Genomic DNA, 25,440 nt, shown 5'->3' with positions numbered 1-25,440 from the left:
TAGAAAAAAACCAAACACGCATTTTCCCTAAGTATGCTGAGTCCAACATAGAGATTCAAAAGGTGAATTCATGCTAATATTTTTTGTTTGCTTCTCTTTAATTAACTTCCTGTCTAACTGTTACTCTTTAAGAAAGAGTTCACCATTTTATCCTCTCTCCTAAAAGACCCCAGTCTAATGATCATAATAATGATCAGCAAGGCATTTACTGCAGCAGGTTAAAATGAGTGATTAGCAGAGACGGTGCTGGGTATTGCAGTATGGATTATCAAAGCAAACCTTCCACGGGCAAAGGGGAAATGCTTGTCATTCTTCATTAGTCCCTCAGAGCATCTGTTGGCAAAGCACACTGTATTGTTCCACTGCACAACTGGCAAATAAATAGGCTGAGATAGTTTGTCATGTTTAAAAGCTGACTCTGGGTATAATCTGATGATAGTTATAATCTAACGACCATGTTCTTCTGTGTTGGTAGCTCAGTTTACTAGTATCAATGAACAAAGTCCACTCAAAAACTTTTAAACTTACATTTTATACTGGAAACCAGCAAACACGTGGCCAATTCCTTCTGTGTGGACACGAGCAGTCTCATTACACAGCTCTAGTCAGTATATCTGTGTTACCAGGATACAGCCAGGACAGGACACAGACCACCAGCACATTCAGAATGGGTCACTGAAGCTTTGCTCCAAGAAAATGCCCGTCTTTAATGAATAAAAGGAACTTTTAAAAGCCACGAGCAAAAGAATAAGAAAAGGCATTTCTGAAGGCACAAACTCTGTAAGAACTAAAAAGTGATTCCTAGTGGTTCGCCCTGTTCTAATGATCTCCCTATCTCCAGCCCTAGCCACCTTTTTGACTTTTTAAACATAACTTGCTCAGAGAGATGGCTGGGATCCCTACTCTCATTTTTCATGTTTTGGGATCAGTACTGAAGTTTTCATTCTGCTAAAATAATCTTGAACATTTTAAGCATAAATCTTGACACTTGGTATTTTGATTAGAATTCCATAAAGACATTTTGTCCTTTATCAGCATTTCTTTCCTTCCCTCAACACTTATTCAGAGCCCTTGGGTTCTCTGGGCAGCCTCTTGCTACTAATCAGACCCTGCTGTGACATCACTGACATGTGGCTTGACAGGTCTCAGTTGACATGTGAAGGAGAATCCTTTGATGTTTTGAAAAGGACCACTGCTCATCTCTCTGCAGAAGTGATCTGGGAGGCACATCCCTTTAGCACCAAATGGATCATCTTCCCTTCCACTACAGACCCTTTCCCCCTTATATACTGCAAGAAAGTTAATTATGCTACGAAGCTGAAAAAGGACCTGATTCATAGAAGCCCCATGGAAGCTGAAGGGCAGATTTCCTTATTGAGGAAAATATCTAACTTAGGACAAAACAGCCAAACCTGACATACAGCAATGCAGGACTTTGTTTCAGAAAGCAGCTTTCTTGGAAGGCAGACAGACATCTCAATCCCCAGAAGTATTTCCTCTTAAATTATTGCATGGAGCAACACTTACAATAGCAGATGCCTAAAAGCTGATTGCAATGTAAGCCTTTTCATAAACTGCTCCAATGACCTAAAATTATGAGTATAATCTGCCATGTGGTAAACGTCTCCTCAGAAAGACAGCAATTTCAAGAACATAAGTAAATAGAAGTGAAATTTCTGCATGGTCTTTACATAAACATCAAGGCAGCCATCAGACTGACAAAGGCTCCGAGCCTTCTAGTGATGATAAACAGGGTTTGTATTCAAATATAGATTGATTTCACTGTAATACACTCTGAATATGCAACCAATCTCCATCTGAGATTTTCTGATCCCCTGATGCCATTCTTAATTAGAGAAAAATCCACAAAAATAAATAAATAAAGACCTTCCCAGTGCTTCTGGCATAAGTAAGATCAAGAGAACCCATCATTCACTGCTGAAATACACAGCTCTCCTAGAAGGACTGCATGGCAGCACTGCTAATCAGCACATAGCTCAGTGTTTCTAAATTAGCAGCATAACAGAATGCCTAAGTGCAATACCACAAGGAACGTAGGAAGACATCATGTAACTAATTACCCCAATTACTATAGCAGAATAAAAACTATTAAATACTGAGCCCAAAATATAAGAACAAGGAAAGAAGAAGGATCAGGGAATAATATAAACTTTCCGATTAGAAAAACATATGTAGAATAAAAGCAATTGTAAGAAAAATCCCAGATACATTTGGCAAGATGACACAGGTCTGCAAATGAGTGAGTCAGAAACCGGTATGAAATTGCTGCCAGTCTTCCCATGAGACTCAGAGGCCAGGATTTTGTTGCTGCATTTCTGGCCCTCCATTTGCAGGCAGGCTTTCTTCATTACAGTACATATTCTTACTAGACAGCTTGCACACAATTCTCACACACTCAGCACCCTGCATACAAATCCATAAAGCCATCACCAAACAACCTAAGCACAGCAAAAACCAAACTGGATCAACTGGACGCACTCTTTAACTGTCCACGTGTAAGCTTTCAAATTCTAACCAAAGGGCTGTTACATGTTTCATTCTCTGAAAGGTTCAAGCATTTTTGTATCCTCCTAATTGTTTAAGTCAGACACACCCACTATTTATTTAAGGGTATATTTTTCCCACGACCTTACAGACTCACTTCTCTGACATGGGGAGCCTGTAGAAGGAAGTTTGTTACAAGTCAAACACGAGGAAGTGCAATACAGCCTGTTTACCTTGTATGGGAAAAAAACCCCATACAAAACCCAAGACCAAAACCAAATAGTTTTTATTTAGTAAAAAAACCTAATTAAAAAAAGTGAGCTTTGGTGCTGCCTCATAAAAAATACTCAGAGCTCACCTGTAATTCTGTACAGACAGATGTCTTCTCTACTGTGCAGTCTAACCAGAGCCCTTTTGAACCTAAGTGAAGTAATAAGAGAAGTGTCTGCAGTGCCATTTCCATGGGAACTCAATGCAGACGTAATGTTACTTGCCATAAGTCTCTGTACTGTGAGTGGAAAATTTTCTACTTTACACCATTTTTAGCTTTTATTTTCTTGACAGTATAAGCTTGCTCCAAATATTTTTCTGTCATATAAAAGATGCAATTAGTCCTACTTTCTCTATCCACTCCAATCACAAACAAAAGACTCAGAAGCTGCAGTAAAATGCCTGATACTTATCTTTCCATTAACCCAAAACAGACATTAGGGGGAAAAAAAAAAAAACACCAAAAAACCAACAACCAAAAACCATTTGGGCTTCATTTTTGCTTATCCTCTTCAGAAAGTGAAAACAGCTTAGAAAACATCTCCTGCGTACATGCTACGCTCCAGACTGGAAGAGCTTTGGCAGATGTGCCCAACATTAATGGGAGTTTAACTAACTCCTCTTATTAGATCAATTAGATGCTAATGTTTTCCATATACCAGGAGGAAGAGTTTGCTGCTCCGTGCAGAAGATTTGAGATGCTGTTAACCATAACTATATCAAATAGCCATTAAAGAAATGATGCAAAACAGCTGTCTGATAGAGACTGAAGTAGTCCTGCCCTATCAATCCTGGCTATGCTTGAGACAGTCATTGTTTAAGGTAAGGGACTGCCTAATAAGGGCTGGGTCTTTAACATGGATTTCATCATAGACAGACTGACAGAAGGTTTCTCTTTACAGGTTCACATGTAACTCCAATGTCATGTTGGCTTTACATCTGCCTGGCCAAATGAGATGACAAGGCAAATCAATCACTTTGTCTTTCAGATACATTCCTTCCTACATCTTGAAACTCCTACTCACTCACTCGTAGATTATGCAAAGAGAGGAGGGAACAGCATGACTCAGCTCTGCACTACAATGGCTGGAGCAGATCCAGACCTAGCAATCCTTTGGGCTTTCCTTTCCAAAATACAAGTCTGCAGCTTGGATAATGTAAAGCATCCAGTGTTTGCATAAGCAATGTTAGTTGGTAGCATGCCAGCTACAGTCCTTAAGCATAGTACTAGTTCTTTACACAAATGCAAAATTACCTTCTGAAGAGTCAGAAAGAGAATGAAAAAAAGCCAAAGGGCTCTGATCTTAGAGGGTGCATATGGATGGCAGAATGTTGATAAGAACAGTCTTACAATCTGTATTCTCTATACATTAATTTCCATGGAAATTTAGCATGTTTCGCATCATACCATAGTGGCAAATATTTTTGTGCTATGTGTAAATTAGAGAAGGAGTAGCAGAGGCACAGGAAAGCTACTGGCCATAAGGAATCTGTAAACTCTGAGTAAGTTTAAAGAACCTTAGTCCCAGTGCTTTTCCTAAACCACCAAAAATACAATTACTACAAAAACTCAGCGCCACCTAAAAATCATTCCTCATCTCTTACCATTCTGCAAACACCTGACCCACAGATGTCTTTCATGAAGCATTTCCACATGGTGCGTTATTGCCGAGCGAATGATGCACTGTAAACACACTTAACTTCTCAGTATAAACAAGCTCTGATCTAAATACAGAAAGAACTTCAGGTTGGCTCCCTGAATGCACAACAAAGTTAGATGATTTGATGGTTACCTCACTGCAACCTAACCTCTCAGATAAAGGCCTCATATCTCAACTTCTTTCTCAGAACAGCATCATATACCTGTAATGCTATGATGCATAGAAAGCACAACAATTATAGTGGGGTAGCAAAGTCCTAGGCTGCAACAAGTGAGGATAAGCCCAAATGCAGCAGCTAAGGACATAGCAACAAAAGAAAAAAGCTGCTTACCCTTAGAAGGCCTCAAGCTGGCAGGGATCTCTAATAGGATACCCTTGTCCTCCACTGCCAGCCCTTAAATGAGGTCTGGGAAGGCTTTACCCCTTCTGGTCACTCAGGAGAATTGCTTGCACCTGAGCTCCCCTGGGTTGGCCCTGCCTTCCTACCAGGTGCTCCATCAGTGCTTCAAGACATGGTCTAGCATTGCCACTACATGCCTGTGACTCAGAACTCTGGGCAATGGCGTGGCTCTGTCTTTTCAAGCAGTGCATCTATTAGCAGAAATCACACATTAGTTACTAATTTCATAAACGTGCATAACACTAACAATGAAAGTACTAAAGGGGAACGATCCAAAGTTATTTCTCTGAAATCACCCTCACCTTTCTGCTAAGCAAACTGCCGTACTAATTGCAAAAAGCAGTCCTGTGGACTGTGTGTGCTGGGAGATGCTTGAGCACTATCAGGAACTTGCATCACAGAGCAACCAGCCTCACAGTGCTTTAGAGGATGAAAGACCAATGGGCTTATGGGCTCGGTGTAAATTGCAAAAGACAGTTCATTTAGCAAACTTGTGCTCAGCAAAGCTTAGCAGCTTTTATTTCCTTATTCCCCCAGAAAAAGTTCCAGGCATTATCATATAATTGTACCACAAAACATGAAGCTACCCAACGTCAGTTCATGAGAAGCAAACGGAAACGTCTCTTTTCTCTCCAAAGGAAAAACAACTCCTGTGCTGTTTTCCTAACTGAGCTGAAAACTTGGAGAGAAACCTAAAGCTAAAAAAAGCAAAGAACTCAAGAGGATTCATATTCTGGACTGTGGTTTCTGTTGCCTTAGCTCAAGGGAAAATATGTTCATGGGAAAAGGGCCTGCCTGGAGCCAGGCTTTTTTCAACTCTGACTTTTCTTGTTGGTGTGGCTTTAAAACTGCCTGTTTCTATTAAAGAGTCTTCCTTGTAAACAAAAACGTTCTTTATGAATTTCATGATAGTTGTTTACAACTGAAACAACTGGTTGTACTGTGTTTGCTAGAAATCACTATTTCAACAAACGTTAACCCCAGATGGGCAGAGATTGGGCAACTTCAGAGGCGTTGCAACGTTACCTTCTGAGTTTTACTGATTCCAAGTGTCAAATCACCTTCCATTAATGCAGTTTCCAAGTTAGTTCCAAAACTTTATCACCTACCTCCACAACTACCAGCTCTAAAAAAAGATACATACTAGAAACAAACAAAAAAACCCATAGAGAAATTCTGCAAGGCTTCAGTTGAAAGAAACCTACTACTATGTACAGCCTTTAACACCACAGTGCATTTTGGTTTTAGCCAGTACTAAACCAAATTATATATATAACAGTATCTCACACTAGCCATGTAAGGACTAGCCTATGAAATAGGTGACTTCAAGTTCATGACTTAAAACATCTACTTAAAGTAAAATTTTAAATGAATCAAATTAATGTTACATTTCACTAAGGTCTTCTAGTAATGCCTATATCTGATTCCAAACTATTCACACAATTTAATTTACAATTAATTGAAGTCTTAAAATAAAACACTTAGGAGCAAGGGAAATACTACACACAGCTTTGCAAGCAGCAGCCTCCTCTGCAAAAGACTGAGAAGAGATTTCATCCATTTCAGACCATCCCATTAAACGTGGTCAATCACCAGCTCACCCGCAGATGAAAAACTCGTTGGGAATTAACAAACCACTCAAACACATGAACAAACAGATTCCAAGCAATTCTATTTTTCTGTCTCCCCAAAATACACCCTCAGGAATTTCTGCTGTCAGGATGGCTTCTTTGGCTGAAGTTGACAGGATTCTTATTTTATAAAGTGCTCTGATGACTACCAAAATAACACAGGCACTGCATTGTTTTACAGACAGCACAACAGCTGATGTGTTTATATGGTTATCTTATCACGGAACACAGACTTCAACTATCTGCAACTATGTTATAATCATGTGGGAGAGTAACTGCAATGTAATGGTACTGCCAATCCTCCAAACAGTTTTATTTTCAGCACAAACTTGCCTCTGGCAATTCAGAGATTTCTTTTTAAGTGTCTTGGATAACACTGCAAAAATTGTAACAAAGAGTGATCATGCTGTTCAAACACACTGTCCAGACCCCCTACAAGAGTGGTTTATCATTACTTGAAATGCTATATTAACAGTTTACTCTAAGGACAGTGATCCCCATTATACTCTTGAATTACCTTCTGAATTAATTAGATTTCCTTAGTTAAAAGTTTACATAAATATCTCATATGATCTTTTTTGACAGTCCTCAAAACGATATATATAGAATGATACAGCAAGCTGTCACAGAACATTAAAGTCAACTTCATTTCTTGCTTAAAACCTGCATAGAAATAATGCTATTAATAAAAGCTAGTTACCTGTGATCAACAACTGTTACATTGGATGCAGGAACCCCCAGCAGACAACAACTTTGTTCCAGTTCTTTCTTACGAATCTCTCCTTGACTGTAATAGTTTCCTGCAAATAACAGCAACACTGTTTAGTTCAGCATGGATTAAAAAAGACATTCATTGGTCAAAGAGACATTTAGAAGCAGTTGCCCAAGCAGATTGTTCCAGAACTGCTGTTTGGAAGATATCCCATGTCTTTAGCATGACTTTGACTACTACTAAGAGGAGGATAATGGGCTGCTTGGACAACTGGTCTGATTAGACATTGCACTTTCTGATGCCTTTTCCAAACAAGCTCACACCAAAATTTTTAGCTCTTCCTTTGGTTTTGTTTGGGCTTTCTGTTTTGGGTTTGTTTTTTCTCTTTTTTTGTGAATTCTAAAGACTAACTCTGCTTGGGGGGGGAATTAGGAGCTTTCTGAGGGTGTCAACATGGACACGCAGGTTACAAACTATCTGAATGCAAGTCACCAACATGCTACAAAACAATTGAGCAAGGTCTTTTCATAAACACAGAGGAAACAGCCTTTCTAGTGAGGTGACTAGAAACTGTTATCACTGGCGAATTTCCAGGCTGTCTCCATGAAAGAGGTTAGTGGGACCTTGGTCCACTTTAAAGAGAAGTATTCAAAACAAATCAGTAATAATTAACCTCCTCAGGAAGGGCCAAAGAACTCCTTCACTATTAGGCATGGTACCGTGGACTCCCTCCTGTGCTCTTAACAGCACAGGCCCACAGAACCAGGCTGAACAGCGTGGCCAAAGTCCTCATTAAGAACTGCTGGGACAACACTTGGAAAGCTTGTCCCGAGATGTATTCTTTAAGTGATTAAAGTTTATATTATACTCTGGGCCACTTCAAATGAACAGTAGGCACCACGTAACACTAAGACACTGCAACAGAACAGAGATGAAATTAAGAGGATTTTAGGGAATGAAGATTTCCAACATAAAAATCTGTTTTTGCGATGAAGGTTTCTCAGAAGCCTGCATCATTCATAGAGGAAATTCCAGCAGAAGCTACAATTGCAAAGAACTTACAGAACCAAAAAAGGCAGAGATCTACATAAAAGGTATTCTGGAAAAGTTAAAACCTGATTGATGTTTGGAGCCCAACAGCTGGTAGGGAAACACTTAAAGCACTGTCTCCTCCTCTGAAATCTTTTCATCTTGTCCTCACATTACCTTTTATTTTTTTTCCCCTCAGAATCAGCCATGCAAAATTCATGCCAGTACTGCAATGGTCCCTTCCATTACACTGCCCTGTGCAGGACAATGTTTGCAGCTCAATTTTAACTTTGAAGCAACAAAATGATAAAACTTAGCTGTGTATTAACGTCTGATTCCAGTCTGTAGTCAGCTGTCTTGAATTACACTAGAATTTTTTTGTATTGTTTTGGGGATGACTCATCTAAATCTAGAATTTCTCTAAAGAAATGTTGCAATCTGAGCACTCACTGGAAGCTTTGTACGATTTTCAAAGAGGTGAACAACAGCCAGAAAGACAAACAACTACTCTTCTTGCAAACTGTCAGTGAATGATTTTATAAGACTGTGACAATCATTACCTGTGGGTTTGCTGAGAAACACATCAGCTGGGCAGTCTGCAGCCTGGACCACCAGTTCCAGCTTCAGAAGAGGAAATTTAACTATGAGCCTTCCTCAGATGGACTACAGGAGACTACATTTTAGATCGATTTCTTGCTTGAGAATTAACGATACTAGTGGTTTAATGTAACATAAGTTATGCCGCAACACAGCGCAGTAACTGATTGCAGGTGATGTTTCATCCAAGTGGTGCCATTATTCCCAAAATACCTAACTTCTACTGAACTCAGAGGAACAGATCCACTTTCACCAGCTTGAGAAACATGTCTGGACACTAGGAATATATAAATGCTAACAAGAAAAAATGGGCAGCTATTGAAAGCAAAACCAGCTGAATAGCAAATGCTGCTGGAACTCATCCATTGAGCACTCACAATAGAGAGTCAGCTACTACAGAGAATAAAACATTTATACAGAGTTATTAATTCAAACACTTCTCAGTATGGAGAAGGCTGTTGCTTTTTTTTCCCTTACAGTGCTGTAATTCTGATTCATTTCTATGGCATTTTGACTGATATGTGAGAACTGCAAATACAACAGTTTCCTACGTCATTATTTTGTTTCAGTCTCACAATTTGCAGAGTCTTTGATCAACTCACCTGCCACCATCAATCATACAAACAATGAGGATAAACCACCTGAATCACCAAAAGGCTATTAAGAGGCAGGGAGAAAGCTATTAGTTCAGTGAATGCATTTTCCTATATGTGTTGCTAGATCCATTACAAAGATGTGCAAGACATGCAACAGAAGACAGTCTCAAACACATTTAATGTTTCACTGCACTGAAGCAAGACTACTGTAAAGACAATAAAAAAGAGAATCTGAACTAAATAAAAAAGAAACACAACTCTTCTTTGGAAAGTTCTCTACTGGCAGCACTATTTTAATCCTGACAACTGAAATGGCAGACCTGCGTGTCAGTAATCTCTGCACAGCTGTGAAAATGCCAAATGGGATCAACAGACTTTTGTCCCTCAAGAAAGACAATTGAAAGCTCTGTGCTAAATCTTTAATGGGGAGTATGAAGCGATCATTAAAATCAATGTACCATTAGACTTCAACAATGGCTTAATCCCTGTCTTCTCACCTAGACTGCCTGTTATGACAGAAAGGGGCGAGAACAAAGAATACAAAAGTTGGCAGTGAACAAGTTGAAGATTTCAAAATTACAGCAGTCCCTTTTCCCAAATACAAGCAGCTGTGAGTGTAAGATGTACATCTTTTTAGCCTGAAATACTCCTCTGAACAAACATTAAAACACGGAGTTTTCACCATAGGCTCATGAATTCAGGTACAGCCATATGTATGGTCTGATAAATCAGTTAACATGAGGCTGCTTCCTACATCCAAAAGAACTGAACAAAGTAATGACAACGAAATACAAAACTGCAGTATTTCATTAAGCACAACAGTACAGCCTTGAATTCACAGGAAGAATAACTGATTAGGTATCAGCTGTGCATCAAAAAAATTATCACAAGCTTTAGTAGATAACAAGAGAAACACAGGATAGGAGTGTAATATGCTGTGAAAATTCCTCATGAGATTTCTCCTCTGAGAGTCTTTCATCTGATTCAGGCCCAGAAAGGCCTCAGTTCTTGGTTACTGTGCTTCAAAAACAGATGTGAATCAAATGGAAGAGAGTCCAAAGGAGTTTAAAGAGTATGATCAGAAGTTAAGAAAATATTACCTATGAAAAAGACTGAAAGAAATTGTGCAGTTTAGTCTAGACTAGTCTTTGAGCTGAGTGATGGGCAGCACAGCCTCAGGTTATTTTCAGAGCTATTTTTCCAACATTTTTAGATGTGTTACTGTGAATATAACATGATATCAAAACTGGATCATCCAAAGCAAGTTCTTTAAAAGACCAGAGAACAACAAAATGCAAAACCTTTAACAATGAGTGCTTTTATGCAACTTAATGACATTTCCATTCAGTTTCCAAGTGCTGCAGCATGAGAATTGACTGTGAAACCACGTGCATGGTTCAGATCTAGAAGATTTTACTACAGCCAACAAAACTGCCAAAAGCAGCATTTTGGCTGAAGACCCACATGTGAGGCCACCCTCAGGCATGGACAGGACACCCCAACAGTAACACCTCTAAAAATGTTGGTTGCAAAACAGTCTGATCATGGAAACAATAGCTCTGACGATAACCTGAGGCTGTGCTGCCCATCACTCAGCTCAAAAGTAACACCAACAGTGTCTTCATTTGTTAGAGACAATTGTCTAGTTTGTGCTTCGGGTCCTCCAGGGGGGTTGCAGGGTCTGTGTGGTCAGCTTCAGTGCTGCATTAGCTTCCCCCCCCCCCCCCCCCCAAACACAGAGTCTCAGCAATGCCCGGTCACTGCAGGAGCCCAAAGGGCTGAGGCTCAGCACGGCAATGACATCACGCGTGGCTCTGCGGTGACGTCACACCATCACACCACGATGAGGCCACACCAACCGCGCGCTGATACGTCATTACAGCCCTGCCCGCTCCGCCCGCGGAGGCAACCCAGCGCTGACGTCACGAACGAAAACATCACAGCGGCCTCCGCGTGACGCCACGGGTGGGAAGCCTGACCTGCACAGACAGCGGCACCTCAGGGGCCGGGCAGCCCCGCCGCTCCCTGCCGCGTCCCCGCTCACCTGCGGAGCAGCACAGCACCGCGAGGCGGGCGCCCGCCTTGCCCAGGCGGAGCAACGTGGGGGCGAAGAACATCACTTCGTCATCGGGGTGCGCCGTCACCAGCAGAGCTCTGACGTCATCATCCCGCGACAAAGCCGCGCTTTCCGCGGCGGAACGGCTCCGCAGGCGGCGCGCGGCGTAACGCAGCACCGCCAACAGCACCGGCACGGCCAGGCCCCAACACCACGGCACCGCTGCCATAGCGACGGCCGCCGAGCACCGCGAGCCGCTCCGCCGGGAAACGGGGACGGGAGGCGCGAAGGTTCCGGGTTACCAAAGGTTCCTCACTTCCGCCTTTCCATTCCCCGCCTCGAGGCGGGGCCACTCGACCGCGGAAACGTTCAAGTGGGGAGGGGGGGCTGGGAGCGGTCCCGTTAGAGAAATGGGACGAGAAGAAATAACGAACGGAGACTAAACTGAGCTCTGCGGTCCGTACCTGTGCGGGGCTGCGGGACACACGAGGGCGGAGCGAGAGATCTGAGAGCGGGGAGAGACCAGCATCTGCAGGGGCAGCTGTGCCGTGCTCGGGGCTGTGCGGCTGTCCTGGGCGCTGCTGAGAGAGAATAAAAGCGTTTGGATGCGTCTCAGGGGTGAAGTCAAGCGCTGCAGGTGTTACAAAGCCAAAGGTGACAGGGAATAAATAGGGAAAGGCGATGAGATAAGCAGCGGCTTGGAAGCCGTGCTGCTCGAGGCTTAGAGAGTGAAACTGAGAGAGCAAACCAGAGGAATCGAGCACTGGAGAACAAACAGCTCACAAAGCCCGGCTCCTTCACGGGCTTTAAAGGGAGCTGCTGGCTGTAGTGGGGTTACAAACTATAGATGCGTTGATGTAGCGGTTAGAGCAGAACTCGGCTGTGGCGCTCACTACGCGGTGCTGCCAATGAAGCGCGCGTTTAATGAGGGAAAATCTCCTCTGTGCCACAGGCTGAGCACCTGCCTTGTGACTGCGGCTGGGAGCTGTGCGACACGGGCACGTTTCCTCAATGGAACGGCTTAATCTTGGCTGTCGGTGCGTGCTCCCGTTACACAGCCGATAAAGAGCTCGGTCTGTGATCTCGGCACCTCGCAGCCCGCAGATAAAACGGGAGGAGTTTCGAATACCTGACGGGAAAAGCCGAGCAGTAGCGGCGTGTAACACGGCTCGAGAGGGAACGAGCGCTAATTGTCCTCATTCGGGAGGAAAGGGGGGAAAAACCAAAACCAACAAACGAGGCATTTGCGACTTAAAGCCTCATTTTTCAATCCGTGAGGCGCGCCAAACGCGGGGACCCCCACACGGCTGTGAGGGGCCGCGCTCCGCCCAGAAGCTGGCGCCTCGACGGCCGTTATTTACCATTTTTCACCTCGGCCCATTCGCCTTCTGGCGGCCGAGGGGCGCTGTGTACGTGAGGGCTTCCCCCGCGCTCCATCCGTCACATCGCCTCAGCGCTGCGCCTCATGGCGGCCGCCGCCCCCCCCCCCCCCCCGCGCGGAGCCCCTCAGCGGGGAGGGGGGAGGGAGTCGTACTCCGCCGCCGCACCGGCCAGCGGGTCCTGGAAGGAACGTAGCAACCCGCCTTCTTACGCTAGGGCCCGCCCTCGCTTTCTGGTGAGCCGACGGCTCCAGAGCAGCGCTACGTTCGCTACACGTTGGGAGAAAGGGGGCGAGTCCCTGCGACCGGTTGAAATCTCCGAGTCGCCGCGCTGCCGTTTGTTTGGTAGCTGCCAGGACCTGGCGAGAGGAGGCGGAGTCCTCCGAGCCGGGGGAGGGGAGGCAAGATGGCGGTAGCGGTGGCGCTGAGGCTGAGGTGAGACGCCGCGACCGCCCAACCCTGCTGGAGCCCGAGGCCGCGCCGCCCCAGCGCCGCGCTGTCGGTAAGGGCAGGGGGCCTGGCGGGGCGGCGAGGAGAGGTCCGAGGGGCAGCGGGGCTTTGGAGTCTCCACTGTGAAGAGGAGGAGGAGGAGGAGGAAGAGGAGGGGGAAGGGGAAGAGGCGGGGGCCACGGCCATCCTCCCTCCTCCTTCCTCGTCGGGCAGAGCCCCGAGGGGAGGGCGCTGGAGCCGGGGGGGGTCCTGAGGGAGCGGCCGGGCGGGGGAGGGGGGGTGGATCGGGCGGGGGGTGCCGCTGCCCGCGGTGTGTGCGTGAGGAGGGGGGGGCGGCTTCGGTGCTGCTTCAGGGCTGGGGGTGCGTGGGGCTGCGGGAGCGGCCCTAGAGGGGAACTTGGGGGTGAAGTGCACAGCGGTGGGGAGGGGGCTGCCGTGATCCTCCTGCGGGGAAAACCGCGATATGAAAAAACAACAAAAAAATACAAAAAAAACCCAAAACCTACAACACCCAGGCACAGTAATAATTAAAGAAATAGGGCCGTTCTTCAGAATCTCTTGGAAGTCAGTCCTCTGGAACGTGGGGCAGGAGTGCGTTTGTTCCTGAGGAGTTCCCGAGGATGCTGTCCTCGCGCTGAGGCTGTCAGTGGGCAGCTGCTGATGCTGGGTTACCCCATTAGGACCTGTCAGTAGCCCCAGCCCCTACATCCCGCAGGCCCCATCACCTCAGGGCTACCGGAGGGCACCGGGGAAGTGGCCTTTTCTAGAGTCATTCTGCCTCGGTGGTAGAGAACGTCGTGCTTGCTGATCTCTCTGTGTCCAAAAGGATGGTCAGTGTCTGGTTGGTGGCAGTTGAATGAGGCTCCAGATGGACCGTGTGCTGTTAGTGCTAGGCAGGTTCAAGTAAGTAAGTTGTGAGTCTGAGCCATCTTGTTGTCCAAAATGGGCTTTTTCATGTGTCAGTTATATGGTCTTCATGACTATAAATACATTTCTAATGTAATAACAATAAATAATAATAAAGATAACATTGCAATGAGAAGGATGTCTAGCTTTGAGTTTTGTGGTACTATTTTTGTATTATTCAATATCTTTGTGTATAGCAATACACTTAGATGCTGCTCGAGCTCTGGCATGGCTTTTCATTTTATGCTTGAGAAAAATGGTGCTGTTGTGAATATTATTGTGGTGTGTAAGAAGGCCCTGGGTACAGCTGAGGTGTCCAAACAAGTGGACAGCCAGCGTTGTGTCACTGCACGTTGAGGCCGTGCAGATCTGTTGAAATTCTGCACTGGAGTTTTACTCTGCAGGATGTTGTTCGTGATTAACTAAAGAGCCTTGACATTTGGAAAGGGAGTATGTAATCTTTGAAGTGGATTTCTGACTAGCTAAAATCTAGTGTCTCATGTTGGGGGATGAAAGACCTTCATTCTCAAAAGTTCAGAGGAAACAAGCCAACTGCAGTGACCCTTTTTGCAATAGCATGGTTAATTTTTGTCTTGACGTTGCTTTTCTCTGTGATAGAATATGGGCTGCTTAGGAAACAAATTTCTGTTGTGCTTTGTGTGCAGTTTGTCTGTTTGTAATACGCTGTTTGATGTTGGTCACTGTGATATGGGAGAGGGTGGCACTTCGAAATCTTCTTTCTAAAAGCCATTTGTTAGTGTATGGAGAGGATACTGCAAGTGTTTGCTTCTGCAAGTGTTAGTTCTCTCTAGCTTTTTAGGTACAAACCAACTAAACTAACTCTTCCAATTTGGATTAAATGTACAAAGTAAATTCGTTATCCTACATTATGCTGCTGATTTACTCCAAATACATTATAGTCCCATAATCACTCTTTTCAGTTGCTCTTTCTGGGTGTTTCTCATTGTGAGGAGTCTCAAAAATGGAGGTAAAAGCAGTGACAGACATAAATGCTTCCTTTCAGTTTCCTCCCTCTGGTGCCCTCGTGGTTCTGTTGCTGCATCCTCTAAGCTGTCTGATTTCTCAGTTACAGCATGAGTGAGAGATGCTTACAGGGAGGGAAAGCCGACTGCTTCAACTACTGTTAAATGTCTGAAAGTAACAGGACAATATTCTGTATCAAAGTATTCATTTTCTCTACAATTATATTCTTAATATTGACATTTAATTTGTTCAAAGCTCTCAGCCAAAGTTTTGCTGAAATCTTTATTGTTGTTTGTTTTTTTCCTTCTGTGCTTTCCTACAAAATGGTTTCAGTGAAGGTTTGCTTGTATGGCCACAAATACTATTCGAAATTCTTGCATGTGTAGTCACTTAAGTTTAAGATATTAACAGTTGTTTAAGTTGGAACAGATCTTTGCCTCACGCAGGTGCTGTGCAACGCAGTACAATCCTGAGAACAGGCTACTAACCAGACAGTGGTTTCATAATGCAAACAAACGTTTCCTGGATGCAGACTTGAACTCTTCGTGTCATTTATGTTCTTCAGTCGAATCAGAGTCAGTGTTTCAGATGGCAAGCAATTAGCAACCTGCTACCTGGTCTCTGTACTATAAATGTTTGAAGTAAAAATTCTGACCTACCTAGAATGCTGTCTGTAAATATTTACTTTGGACTACTTGTAAATTATGTAAATACCCAGGAACGTGCTGAATTTATCTTCAGTTTTAGTTTCTCCCTCAATGATTCTCCATTGAATAATGATGCTTTGTGATGCTTCCTCCATCTTCCATGCTAGTTCAGCCTTTGTCTGCTGTCTGATAAGTGTTGTCCACAGTCTGGGCCTACAAGGGCTTAAGTTGGTGTGCACACAGAAAGCTCAAACTTACCTTGGAGCTATGTTTCCTCCCAGTATCCTGAGAGGGATTTCTGTGTCCTTGAATAGCTTCACATCTAAACCGCTCGTGTAGTGCTGCCACTCCCCGACTGATTTGATAGGCAGTTTTGTTTCAGGCTTCAGGAGGATGTTGGTCTGTGTGGTTTTGAAGTCAATGACTTCACCTGCTTATGATTTCAAAGGATATTGCAAAATTAAGTCACTGTGTTGGTACAGAGAAAGGTAAGCCGTTCTGAAAAACCCTCTTGTTTGTAATTCTCAGCAGTAAGAAACCCGGGCAATTAAGTTTTTGCGCAGACATTATCTGGGCAGAATGTTGACCAGGATTTAGAAATTGTGTATGTAAGCTGACCTAGGGTAAACCTGAAAGTAAAAGTGCATTCACAAAGACAGCGAGGGGAGCATGACCCATAAATGAGAAAAGATAAATTATAAAATATGCTTAAACTAATATAATGTCTCTTTAATTCTTCCTCTCGTGCCATGTATTTAGTTGTGCCTTACGGGGAAAGTACATGCGGTTAATTCTGTTTGTAGCCCTCGTGCAGTCAGGCATATCTGTCCTGGCTGTGGGGCATGGGCTGCGTGTGGGCATCCCTGGGCAGTGCTCTCCTGCATGAATTCATGTTTGTTCAGATTGTGAGGAGAATGTCCTACAAATGTGGATGTAAATCATGTTTTCATACAGAAAATCCATTAGGAAATGCACTTGCCCTTTTCTTCTCATGAACCTATTGTTTCATCTCTGTCACTATTGGAAAGTTAAGCCCAAAAGATAAAGTTGATTAGATATTCAAGTGCTGTTCAGCAAACCAGATGAGTGTATTATTACAGTTCAGCTGGAGTCTTCACCTACATTTTTTCTGCTCTTCATGCTGTTTAAAATGCTTTGTTGACACAGAAGGGGTGTCAGGAGGGTGGGAGCTCTCCCATACACTTTACCTTTCTCAGAGTGTTATTATCAATACCTTTCTTGCTAGAAATTTGTAATATAAGATCCCTTCCATTCTTTGCTATTTTCTGTGACCTAGAGGCTGTTCTGTGAGCTTCAACAAGGACTGTATTTTTATCTGTCATATTCTCTGTGTAGTAGAACATCTCAAACTTCATTGTAAATGTCAATAAATCACAATTACACATAAATAAATCACAAATTTGGTTTCCAGAGGGCCATCTTGCTTATCCTATGGAGTATCTAAATAGACATAGACATTATTGTGTACAGTAAAAGAAAATTATTTTAACCTTGCTGTCCTTTTAGTTAAAATTGAGAGCAATTTTTGTATGAACCCAGCTGGCTGAGGAGGGAGTTGAGGCCGATGCTTGTTCTGTAAACCCTTTAGATAGAAGGATTGGTTTCTCTTTCAATACATCATATTTTGTGAGCTGTGGGTTTAGTTAGTATGGATTAGTCAGGTTGTAGTTCCTCTTCCAAACCAAAGCTCTTCTGGAAAGCTGCAGCTCCTGGTATGCTTTTGATGAATGATCTGCATGAAGAGGCTGGAAATGAAAAGTTGTGGCCACAATTTCTTGCATGCTGAGTGATGTAAAGAGCAGTTTTAGCTGCAGCAGACCTAACAGTGAAGGAACAAATTAATGTGCAGCAGCTGTTTTTGTGGCACCTATGCTTTCAGTCCCAGACGAAGAAGCAAAAATTGCCATCTTGCAAGAATATTTTATGCACAGTGTATGGTAACTGTGCAATTTGAGATGATCTTAATTGTAAGTGAAATGAGAGGAATTGGATGCATTGAAGTAAACTTCAGTGGCTGTTTGGCACAGTCTCCTGAGTGAGGATGACTTGCTGAGGAAGGTGTGGTGCTTAGCGCTGCTGTGGGCGTAGAATCTCTTGAACCTCTTGCATTCTACAAACTGATTCACTGGAGGATGCTCGGGGTGGTTTCTGTTTCATATTACAGCTTTGTGGGTTAAGTTTGAATGATGTTTCATTATCAGTCGGATTACCGTGTGACAGAGATGGGATCTTTCAGAAGGGGGTTTCGGAGCTGCTGCAGTTGTCTTAGGAGAGGGGGGAAAAAAAAGCTACTTTAAAGAGGCAACTCTGGAGGTTTGGTTTCTGGTCTTTGGCTCGTGACGTTTTCTGGTGGTGTTCACTAAGTGCCTCATATTTGCTGTCTTGGGACAACCAGGAATCAGCCTCTGGTGGTTCTGAGAAAACCAAAATATGCTTTAAATGTCTTGAGGAGAAAAGCAGACAGTTTATATTCTAAAGACACATTTTTGAAACCAGGACACCTAATGAGATTTGTAACCTTCCTTGGTTTAATTTGTTTCTCAACAGTTCTTTTAGTGAAGGAACATGTAAGTCCCTCACTTTCATTTTGTGAATGGAAGACTTCCTCCTTTCTTGGTGTCCCTTTGACCTTCCTTGGCAGAAGAGAGCTGGATATGTTCCTCCAGAACTGAGAAGTGTGATTCCTAGACATAACTCAGAAGGGAGAAGCTCTCATCTCAGCAAGCCAGAAATTAGAGAATGAATCCGATCCCCTTGTATGTTAGATTTGAAGCAACTGGTGAACAGACTCGGAACCAAAGTATTTTTCTTTAAAACCTACATGCTCAGCATCATTTTAATGTCTACTTTTTCATGGGGCAAGTGGGTAGCTAATTAGAAGCTTCCTGAGATGTTAATGCAGCCTTAGTTTGTCCTGTTCTGATCCGCCATATAATAGCCAAGTCGTGCATAGCCTGGGTCTTGGTATCACTTATTAGCAACTTTTCTTTAGGCTCATAAATTACAGAAGAGAGATTAAAATAGAATTTCCTGGAAAAGAGTAGCTTGTCAGCTGAATTTGATCAACCCCATTTAGAAGAGCACTAATTCTATTTGTATTTGTAGCTATGAACAGGGGAAACTGGTACTTAAAAATGAATTATCAAAATGTGATCTTGAGATTTGGTGACATAGTTTGGTTGCAAATCACATGAGCAATTAAGTAAGCTATACTCATCTTTTGGTATGGCAACAAAATCCTTTTGAAGTACTTGTCTATAACTTATTCAATATTTAATGTTCCAAAAGCTATTACTTAAAGCACTTTGAGGGGTTGGAATACTCTTAATGGAAAACCTTCTTCTATTAAAACTCGAGGTGTAAAATTCTGTCTTCATTTTTGCTGTACCTTGATGCAGATGGAAAAGTCACGCTAATAGAGAGTGAATGTGACATCTTGAATTGGCCACTGTAATGGTCCTTGACTTCTGTCACTTCCTTGATTGGCTAAATTGAAGTATACTGTGCTTCCATATCCTGCAGAATGTAAGTCTGCAGAATGTAAGCACTGTGCAGTGCAGCAATGAGTTAATGGCTCGGACCTTCAGAAATAGGGCAATATTATATGCAAGTAGAAATTTCAGGGAGTGAGGAAGGGTCCCATTCAGATGTTTGGGCTTTTCTCTGCATTTTATTTCTTCTTTTTCCCCAGATATCCCCACTGCAGCATTTATGGCTCGATTCACAACATTAGGAATTAATGGAGAGAATGCTATTTAGAGTTGCTAGTAAAACGAAGCCCTACAGATGTTTTTCCTTTAAAAATGTGTTTCTAGTAGGGATAGAAATAGCAGTTTTTTTACGTCAAGAGTCTTATGGAAAGAGGGAGTGCAACTATGCAAGATTAGTCTCAAGAATTTATAGTATATTCAAAACTTCTTTAGAGAAGAAAAAAAGCATTTGCTCATGAAGAATTGCCATGCACGTTTGGCAGTTAATTGTTTTCAACCTAAAGAAAACATTTGTTGTTTCTGTTCACTCGCTGTAACAGTGTGTGCTCATATGCTTTGTGAGAGTGTTCTGCAACATAAAACAGAATGGAGGGAGGTTTTTAAAGGGTGGAAGAGGCCTCAAGCTTTGAGGATGCTTTGGATAAATCCTTTCTAAACCACCACTGGAATAACCACTGTTGAAACATTCTCTTCACTCTTTATTTTCTTGCTGGATTAAATTTGACTAGATATCCCTGAATGAGTTCTGTGTTACATTGTAGACCCCCTGTCCCAGGCAGAGCCTTCCTTGTTTTGCCCCAGCTTTGTTACAGCAGAGCTCACTTTAGAGGCTGCATATTCTTTTTTTAAACAACTTGATTGAGGTTTTCTCTGGCTGGATTCTCACTCCTTGTGTTCACTATCACGCTTAGGTTGCTCAAAAACAAGATGAGAAAAATTCCCCAAAGAATGTGAAATGTAATTAGCAAATGTTGGTTAAGTAACTCAAGATGGCACAGAAATGATTCTGAATGCAGGAGTGTCAGCTTGTTTTGTATGTCTGAAGAAAAATTGAGTCTACCCCAGAAGACCGGAGAGGAGGCCTTCCATACCAAGGAGATGGCTGCCCTTCTCCTGCCCTCTTGACCTTCCCTCTTGTTGCCCTAAACATCTGTCTGGCCACGTGTTGAATGGTTTGAATTGGGGAACTGGCCTGCTAAAAATAGTGACGGTTTTTAACCACGGTTTTCCAAGCAAAGAACTACTTTTCTCTGGGGTACTGCCACCTTTTGTCCACTGCAAATGCCACGAATCCACAAGCCAAGGCTTGGGGATGTGAGTCTGATTTCTGATTCAGTCACTGACTGTTTCATGGGTGCTCTTTGATGATGCCTTGACCTTTCAGTGACTCATTTTCCCATGCGGGTGCTGAGGCTACTACACAGTTCTGCTTCTTTCTGAAGCATTTCCAGATCTAGAGATACTGCTCAAATTAGTGTGGCCTCTTAGAACTGACTCTGAAATTGCACTGTGACTCTTGCTCTTGTAATATCCAGGGTTGTTTATAACTTAATATTTTGTGCATAGGACAAATGTAAGTGCGAGGCAAAGTTTCAGTAAGAGCTGGGTGACTAAATATGTTGTCATACCTTTGGATATAAACAATGTTAAATTATTCCTTGCCTGAAAAGCTTGAATTATCACACTTCCTGGGTGTACCCTCATAGTTCCCAAAGGTGTCACTGCTTTTTCTCAGCTAGCTATCTTTAGATTTAACAGTATATTTTTGGGCTCTTTATGCTGACTTCCTCTGTATTTTTCAATTTATTTTATATATTAACCATTTGATACTACTGAGTTTCCCTTTCTCTTGGATGTTCAGTCTGGGATTGTCACTCATGGGCTGGGATGCAAGAAGAATGGACTGGGTTATGAAGTAGAAAACAAGAAATATGTATTTTTTCCCCTTCTGACTGTCAGTGAGATGAACAGTTGGCCAGCATGGATGGCGGCTGTGTGGAAGTATTCATGACCTAGCTGTTCATTGTCAGACATTTAAGGCACAATTCCAAAGTCTACAGTGGTTCTTATGAATGTTTTTATGAGCAAGCTCTGAGATTTGCGGAAGAACATGAGAGGAAGGTATGAAAGTACTAAGTGAAAACACCTAATTTTGCTGTCATTGACTGAGCAGATTTGGAAGGATGCTAAGAATGAAGGTGAGCAGCTTCTGGTTCAGCATTGAAGAAGGAACTGGTGGAAGGATCCGAGGGGCACACGTACCTGATAACAGTGGGCTTTACAGGAGAGTTCTGATTGGTTTTGTATAGACTTGTCACGAGTAAAGAGAAGGTAGAGCAGTGAGGGAAGCATGCATGGGACTGTGTGTGGTCTGTATACATGGTTATAATTTGATGCAAAAAAAGATTGTTTTTAAACCTAGTTTGAATGTGGGGGACTTGGACAAGTTAGAGCAGGAGGCCGGCATTGCCCTCACTGACCAGAATGTAGGTTGTTGAGGAATAATCTGTGCTCTGGGCACATGTAAGCAAGTGCTGAAGAGGGAGGCAGGTGGGTGGCTGTAGAGTGGTCTGCACAGAAATAACCACTGAGCTCACGTATGTGCATCCATGATTGCAGGCTTAAGGTAATAAAACAGGGAGGGAGGTGCATAATGTTGGTGGTAATTCCATGGGCAAATGCCAGCAAGCTTCCACAGCCCAATATGACAGAATGTAAACGTGCTTATACTAAGATAAGCAAATAAAGTGGGGTCTGCAGGGCATGTAAAGAGGTCAGATGAGGAGAGTGTGCGGGCACACAAATGTTTTTAATGGGAATGGGAGGTGTAGAGAGGCGGGAATGTTGTACTTCAGTGTCTCTTTATGTATTGTGTTACAATGTCATTTTTGTCGTGAATGAAATGAGGTCCTATGCAGAATCATCATCCTTTGGTTCCCTCTGCACCTTTTCAGCGTCACTATGTAACCACACATTTTCCTCTGCTGTTCCTGCCCTTATCTCTTCCTCCAGTGATGGAGTGAGGGCTGGTGGTGCACCCCCACTGCTGAAAGCTTCTGCTTTTCTTTTGTCTTTCTTCACTTCCACCTCCCACTGCTCCCACTGACCTCAATTCTAAACTGTATTGCTGTTTTTATTGCCTTCTGCTGTTGGCAGATTTTGTTTCACACTTTCTTTTTTTTTTTTTTTTTTTTGGAATTGTTGCTACAAAAGTGCTCATACGTCCAGTTCTCAATTGGAAGGCCATTAGACTGCATGTTTTCATATCTCTTGATCTACAGGTTTTTATGTTATATGTGTGGGGCTTTTTTTGTGTTGCTGGATTGGTGAAGGCTGTTCACACTTGTGTGCTGTGTCCCCATGCTGCCCGTGGAGCAACAGTTAGGACTTCTCATTGCTCTTGAATGAGTGAGTTACTCTTTTCCTCCTCCCGCCCTGGGTAAAATGTACTTGTTAGATAAGCAAAGGGGTCTTGGGTGTCTTTACCACTCGTGATTGTTCCCAGTGGATAACTATATGGTTTGCTAGCCATAGGCAGGTGGGAAGATTTCAGGACTGACAATTATAACACCAACCTAACAACTTGTACACTGAAGTTCTTATAAATGGAGAAATAGCCTTTACAGTATCGTACAAAGTGAGCCTGAATTGAACTTTCAGCACCTGAATTAATGATCAACCTGCTGGTTTGCCAGAGTGTAGAGAAAATAAGATGTGACATGATGGAGATGAACTAGAGAGGACCTTGTATCACACAGAACTTGGCCTATGTTCGTGCATTATTTTCAGGTGGCTGTTCCCCTGGTCCCTGTCTGCTTTTCCACATTCTCTGGATCTGCCCGTGGCCAGCATGCCAGGGAATGGAATAGAGAATGTTTTTTGGTGCTCTCCCAGAACACAGTATGTGTTTTTGGCACCCTGTGCCCCAGAGTGGACATCCTGCAAACTGAGAACGTTTTGAAGCGAGTTGACAAGGGACCAAGCAGACTAAGATTGTTCAATGTGGAAAAGATATGACTAAAGGGATGTGAAAGAGTTCTGCAGAATTCCATGTGTGGTGGGGAAAAAAAAATAGAAATTAGATGTTTGGTCTGTTCCAATGCCAAAAGCACAGATATCAAATGAAGGTTGCAGGTCCAAAGCAAACAAAAGCTGGTGGTTTCTCATGCAAGATGTCACTGAGCTGTAGAAGTGCAAAGAGTGATTGTGCATGCTGAGAACTTGTACTGCTTCAGCAAACAGCTGCGTGAACCAGTGGAAGAGAAAGCTGTTAAGGACTAGTAGACAGAAAGGCTTGAACTCCAGTGGTTTCTTTGATGGAGAGGTGGGAAAAGAAAGTAATCAGAGCAGTAGTGACAAAATATGTTAGATAAACTTGAAAATCTGTTTGTGTAGCTTTCTGTGTCAGATCTCTTCCTGAGCCAGTTTTGTCTATTGACTATTAATAGAAAACACAGTTCAGAAGTATAACTTTATGTTGGTGTTTGTGAAAAGTTGCAGTTGAACGTGCTTAAAGGTGAAGCCATCTAGGCAGGGAACAGCATTACTTTGTTTGAAAGTCTGCATGTTTGCTGGGCTCCAGACCAGAGACTGCTACAGGTCTGATAGAATTCTGTATTTACTGCTCCAGGCCCCAAGGATTACCTCTGCTGGGGTGTCAGAAAGAAACAGCTTATGCTTGAAAAAAAAAAGAAATCCTGTAATTCTCCTGCATAGTGAGGTGCTCAAAGCACTGATGGGCAGCATTTGTGTTTGGTTGTTGTATTCTGATCTTCAGTGGATGATTTGGGCAGATAAAGCTATACGCTGCTTTATGGATGCTTGAACTTTGGTAGTGGCCTTTTTTTTTTTAACCCAGTGTTTTAATCTTCCTCCTGTCAGTATACCTTCCACCGCTGATCTGCAGTTAATTTGCAGTGGAGGAAAATTTGTCATTGAATGTCTACTGAGCAGGATTGTTTCAAGGCTTCATAGTATATTCAGTTGCTAGCATCCCATACGGGGCGTGCTATGCATGCTGTGAACTGAATGAGCTTTTTTTTCCTCTGCAACTGTTTTTTTTTTTTCCTTTTCTGAGAACTACTTCTGTCGAGCTACTCTTAGGTGGTAATAATACTTTATGGCTTGACTAATGCATTGTGGTTTAATGAACTGTAGGCAGCACTGAGTCAAGCAGCCCTAAGTCTACCTGAAAGTAGGAAAGAGTTCATAGAATCCAAAAACTGTAGTAGAAATGAAAGTGAACTTCATATTGAGCTAAAGAAACTTACTATATATTGTGGGTTCCATATATGGACTACTGTAACCTCTTTAACACCTATTTAAGCGACCTACTTTTCTTTAAAATCCTATTAATTCAACTGGTAGCTGGTAAAATGATGTATTCTGACAGTATAATCCTCAAATCTTTGTGTAGACAATGCTGACATACCTGTTTGTGAGCCCATTTAAGACCCGTTAACATGTTTCAGACTAGAGTAACCTATTAAATAAATACATCAGGAAAAAGCTTTTACTGGTAATGGTTGTTTTGCTTAGGTGACTATGGCTGTAATGTATTGTGGGTACATCTGGTACTTCAGTGCTTATCAGTGATCTTTTTTCCTTTAGGCGGTTTCCTAGAAACATGATTGCTTGCTGGTCTTGATCTCACAGCTTTGTGAAGACTTCTTCTCTGATAATGTCAAGTTCAGGCTACCCTCCTAACCAAGGAGCATTCAGCACAGAACAGAGTCGTTACCCTACCCATTCTGTCCAGTACACCTTCCCTAGCACCCGACACCAGCAGGTAAGGAGCCACAAGGGTTACAGTTTTAGCAAGAAGAAATTCAGGTGTTTGTTGTGCCAAATGGGGCTTCTTTTTACCTCTATCATATGAATTCTTCACATCTGAAAACCGAGCAGTTGCAGACCAATATGCCCAGGTAAAGCTGACTGGAGAAGTCTGTGCACCCATGTTGTTTGTAGCCTTGAAATTTGGCTCTTATATCAAGGCTGATGGTCCACCTTGTTCAAATAGGTTCCTCCTTGAATGAGGGTCTGACTGTGGTGTAACTTCTGGGAAGTATAATCTGTAGTAATTTGGTGCTGTGATTCCTTCTGAAG

General features: G+C 42.9%; 2 protein-coding genes across 5 annotated transcripts in view; one reads left to right on the top strand and one right to left on the bottom strand.

Annotated features, from left to right (window-relative positions):
* Positions 1–11,772, bottom strand: part of PIGL (phosphatidylinositol glycan anchor biosynthesis class L) — a 72,149-nt gene extending 60,377 nt beyond the window's left edge. For all 3 annotated transcript variants that reach the window (XM_072353202.1, XM_072353200.1, XM_072353203.1), the window contains exons 1-2: positions 11,446–11,772; positions 7,168–7,267 (exon numbers count right to left, since the gene is read on the bottom strand). In XM_072353202.1, coding sequence (XP_072209303.1) covers positions 7,168–7,267; positions 11,446–11,686 — 341 coding nt within the window. In that variant the 5' untranslated portion in view covers positions 11,687–11,772. The remainder of the gene's footprint in view (positions 1–7,167; positions 7,268–11,445) is intronic.
* Positions 11,773–13,046: 1,274 nt separating this feature from the next.
* NCOR1 (nuclear receptor corepressor 1) overlaps positions 13,047–25,440 on the top strand; it is a 58,682-nt gene continuing 46,288 nt past the window's right edge. For both annotated transcript variants that reach the window (XM_072353194.1, XM_072353193.1), the window contains exons 1-2: positions 13,047–13,338; positions 24,946–25,123. In XM_072353194.1, coding sequence (XP_072209295.1) covers positions 25,016–25,123 — 108 coding nt within the window. In that variant the 5' untranslated portion in view covers positions 13,047–13,338; positions 24,946–25,015. The remainder of the gene's footprint in view (positions 13,339–24,945; positions 25,124–25,440) is intronic.

The sequence above is a fragment of the Excalfactoria chinensis genome, chromosome 19, assembly GCF_039878825.1.
Source record: "Excalfactoria chinensis isolate bCotChi1 chromosome 19, bCotChi1.hap2, whole genome shotgun sequence".
NCBI lineage: Eukaryota > Metazoa > Chordata > Aves > Galliformes > Phasianidae > Excalfactoria > Excalfactoria chinensis.
Note: the sequence above shows the minus strand (reverse complement) of the source record. Positions and strands in the feature narration are given on the sequence as shown.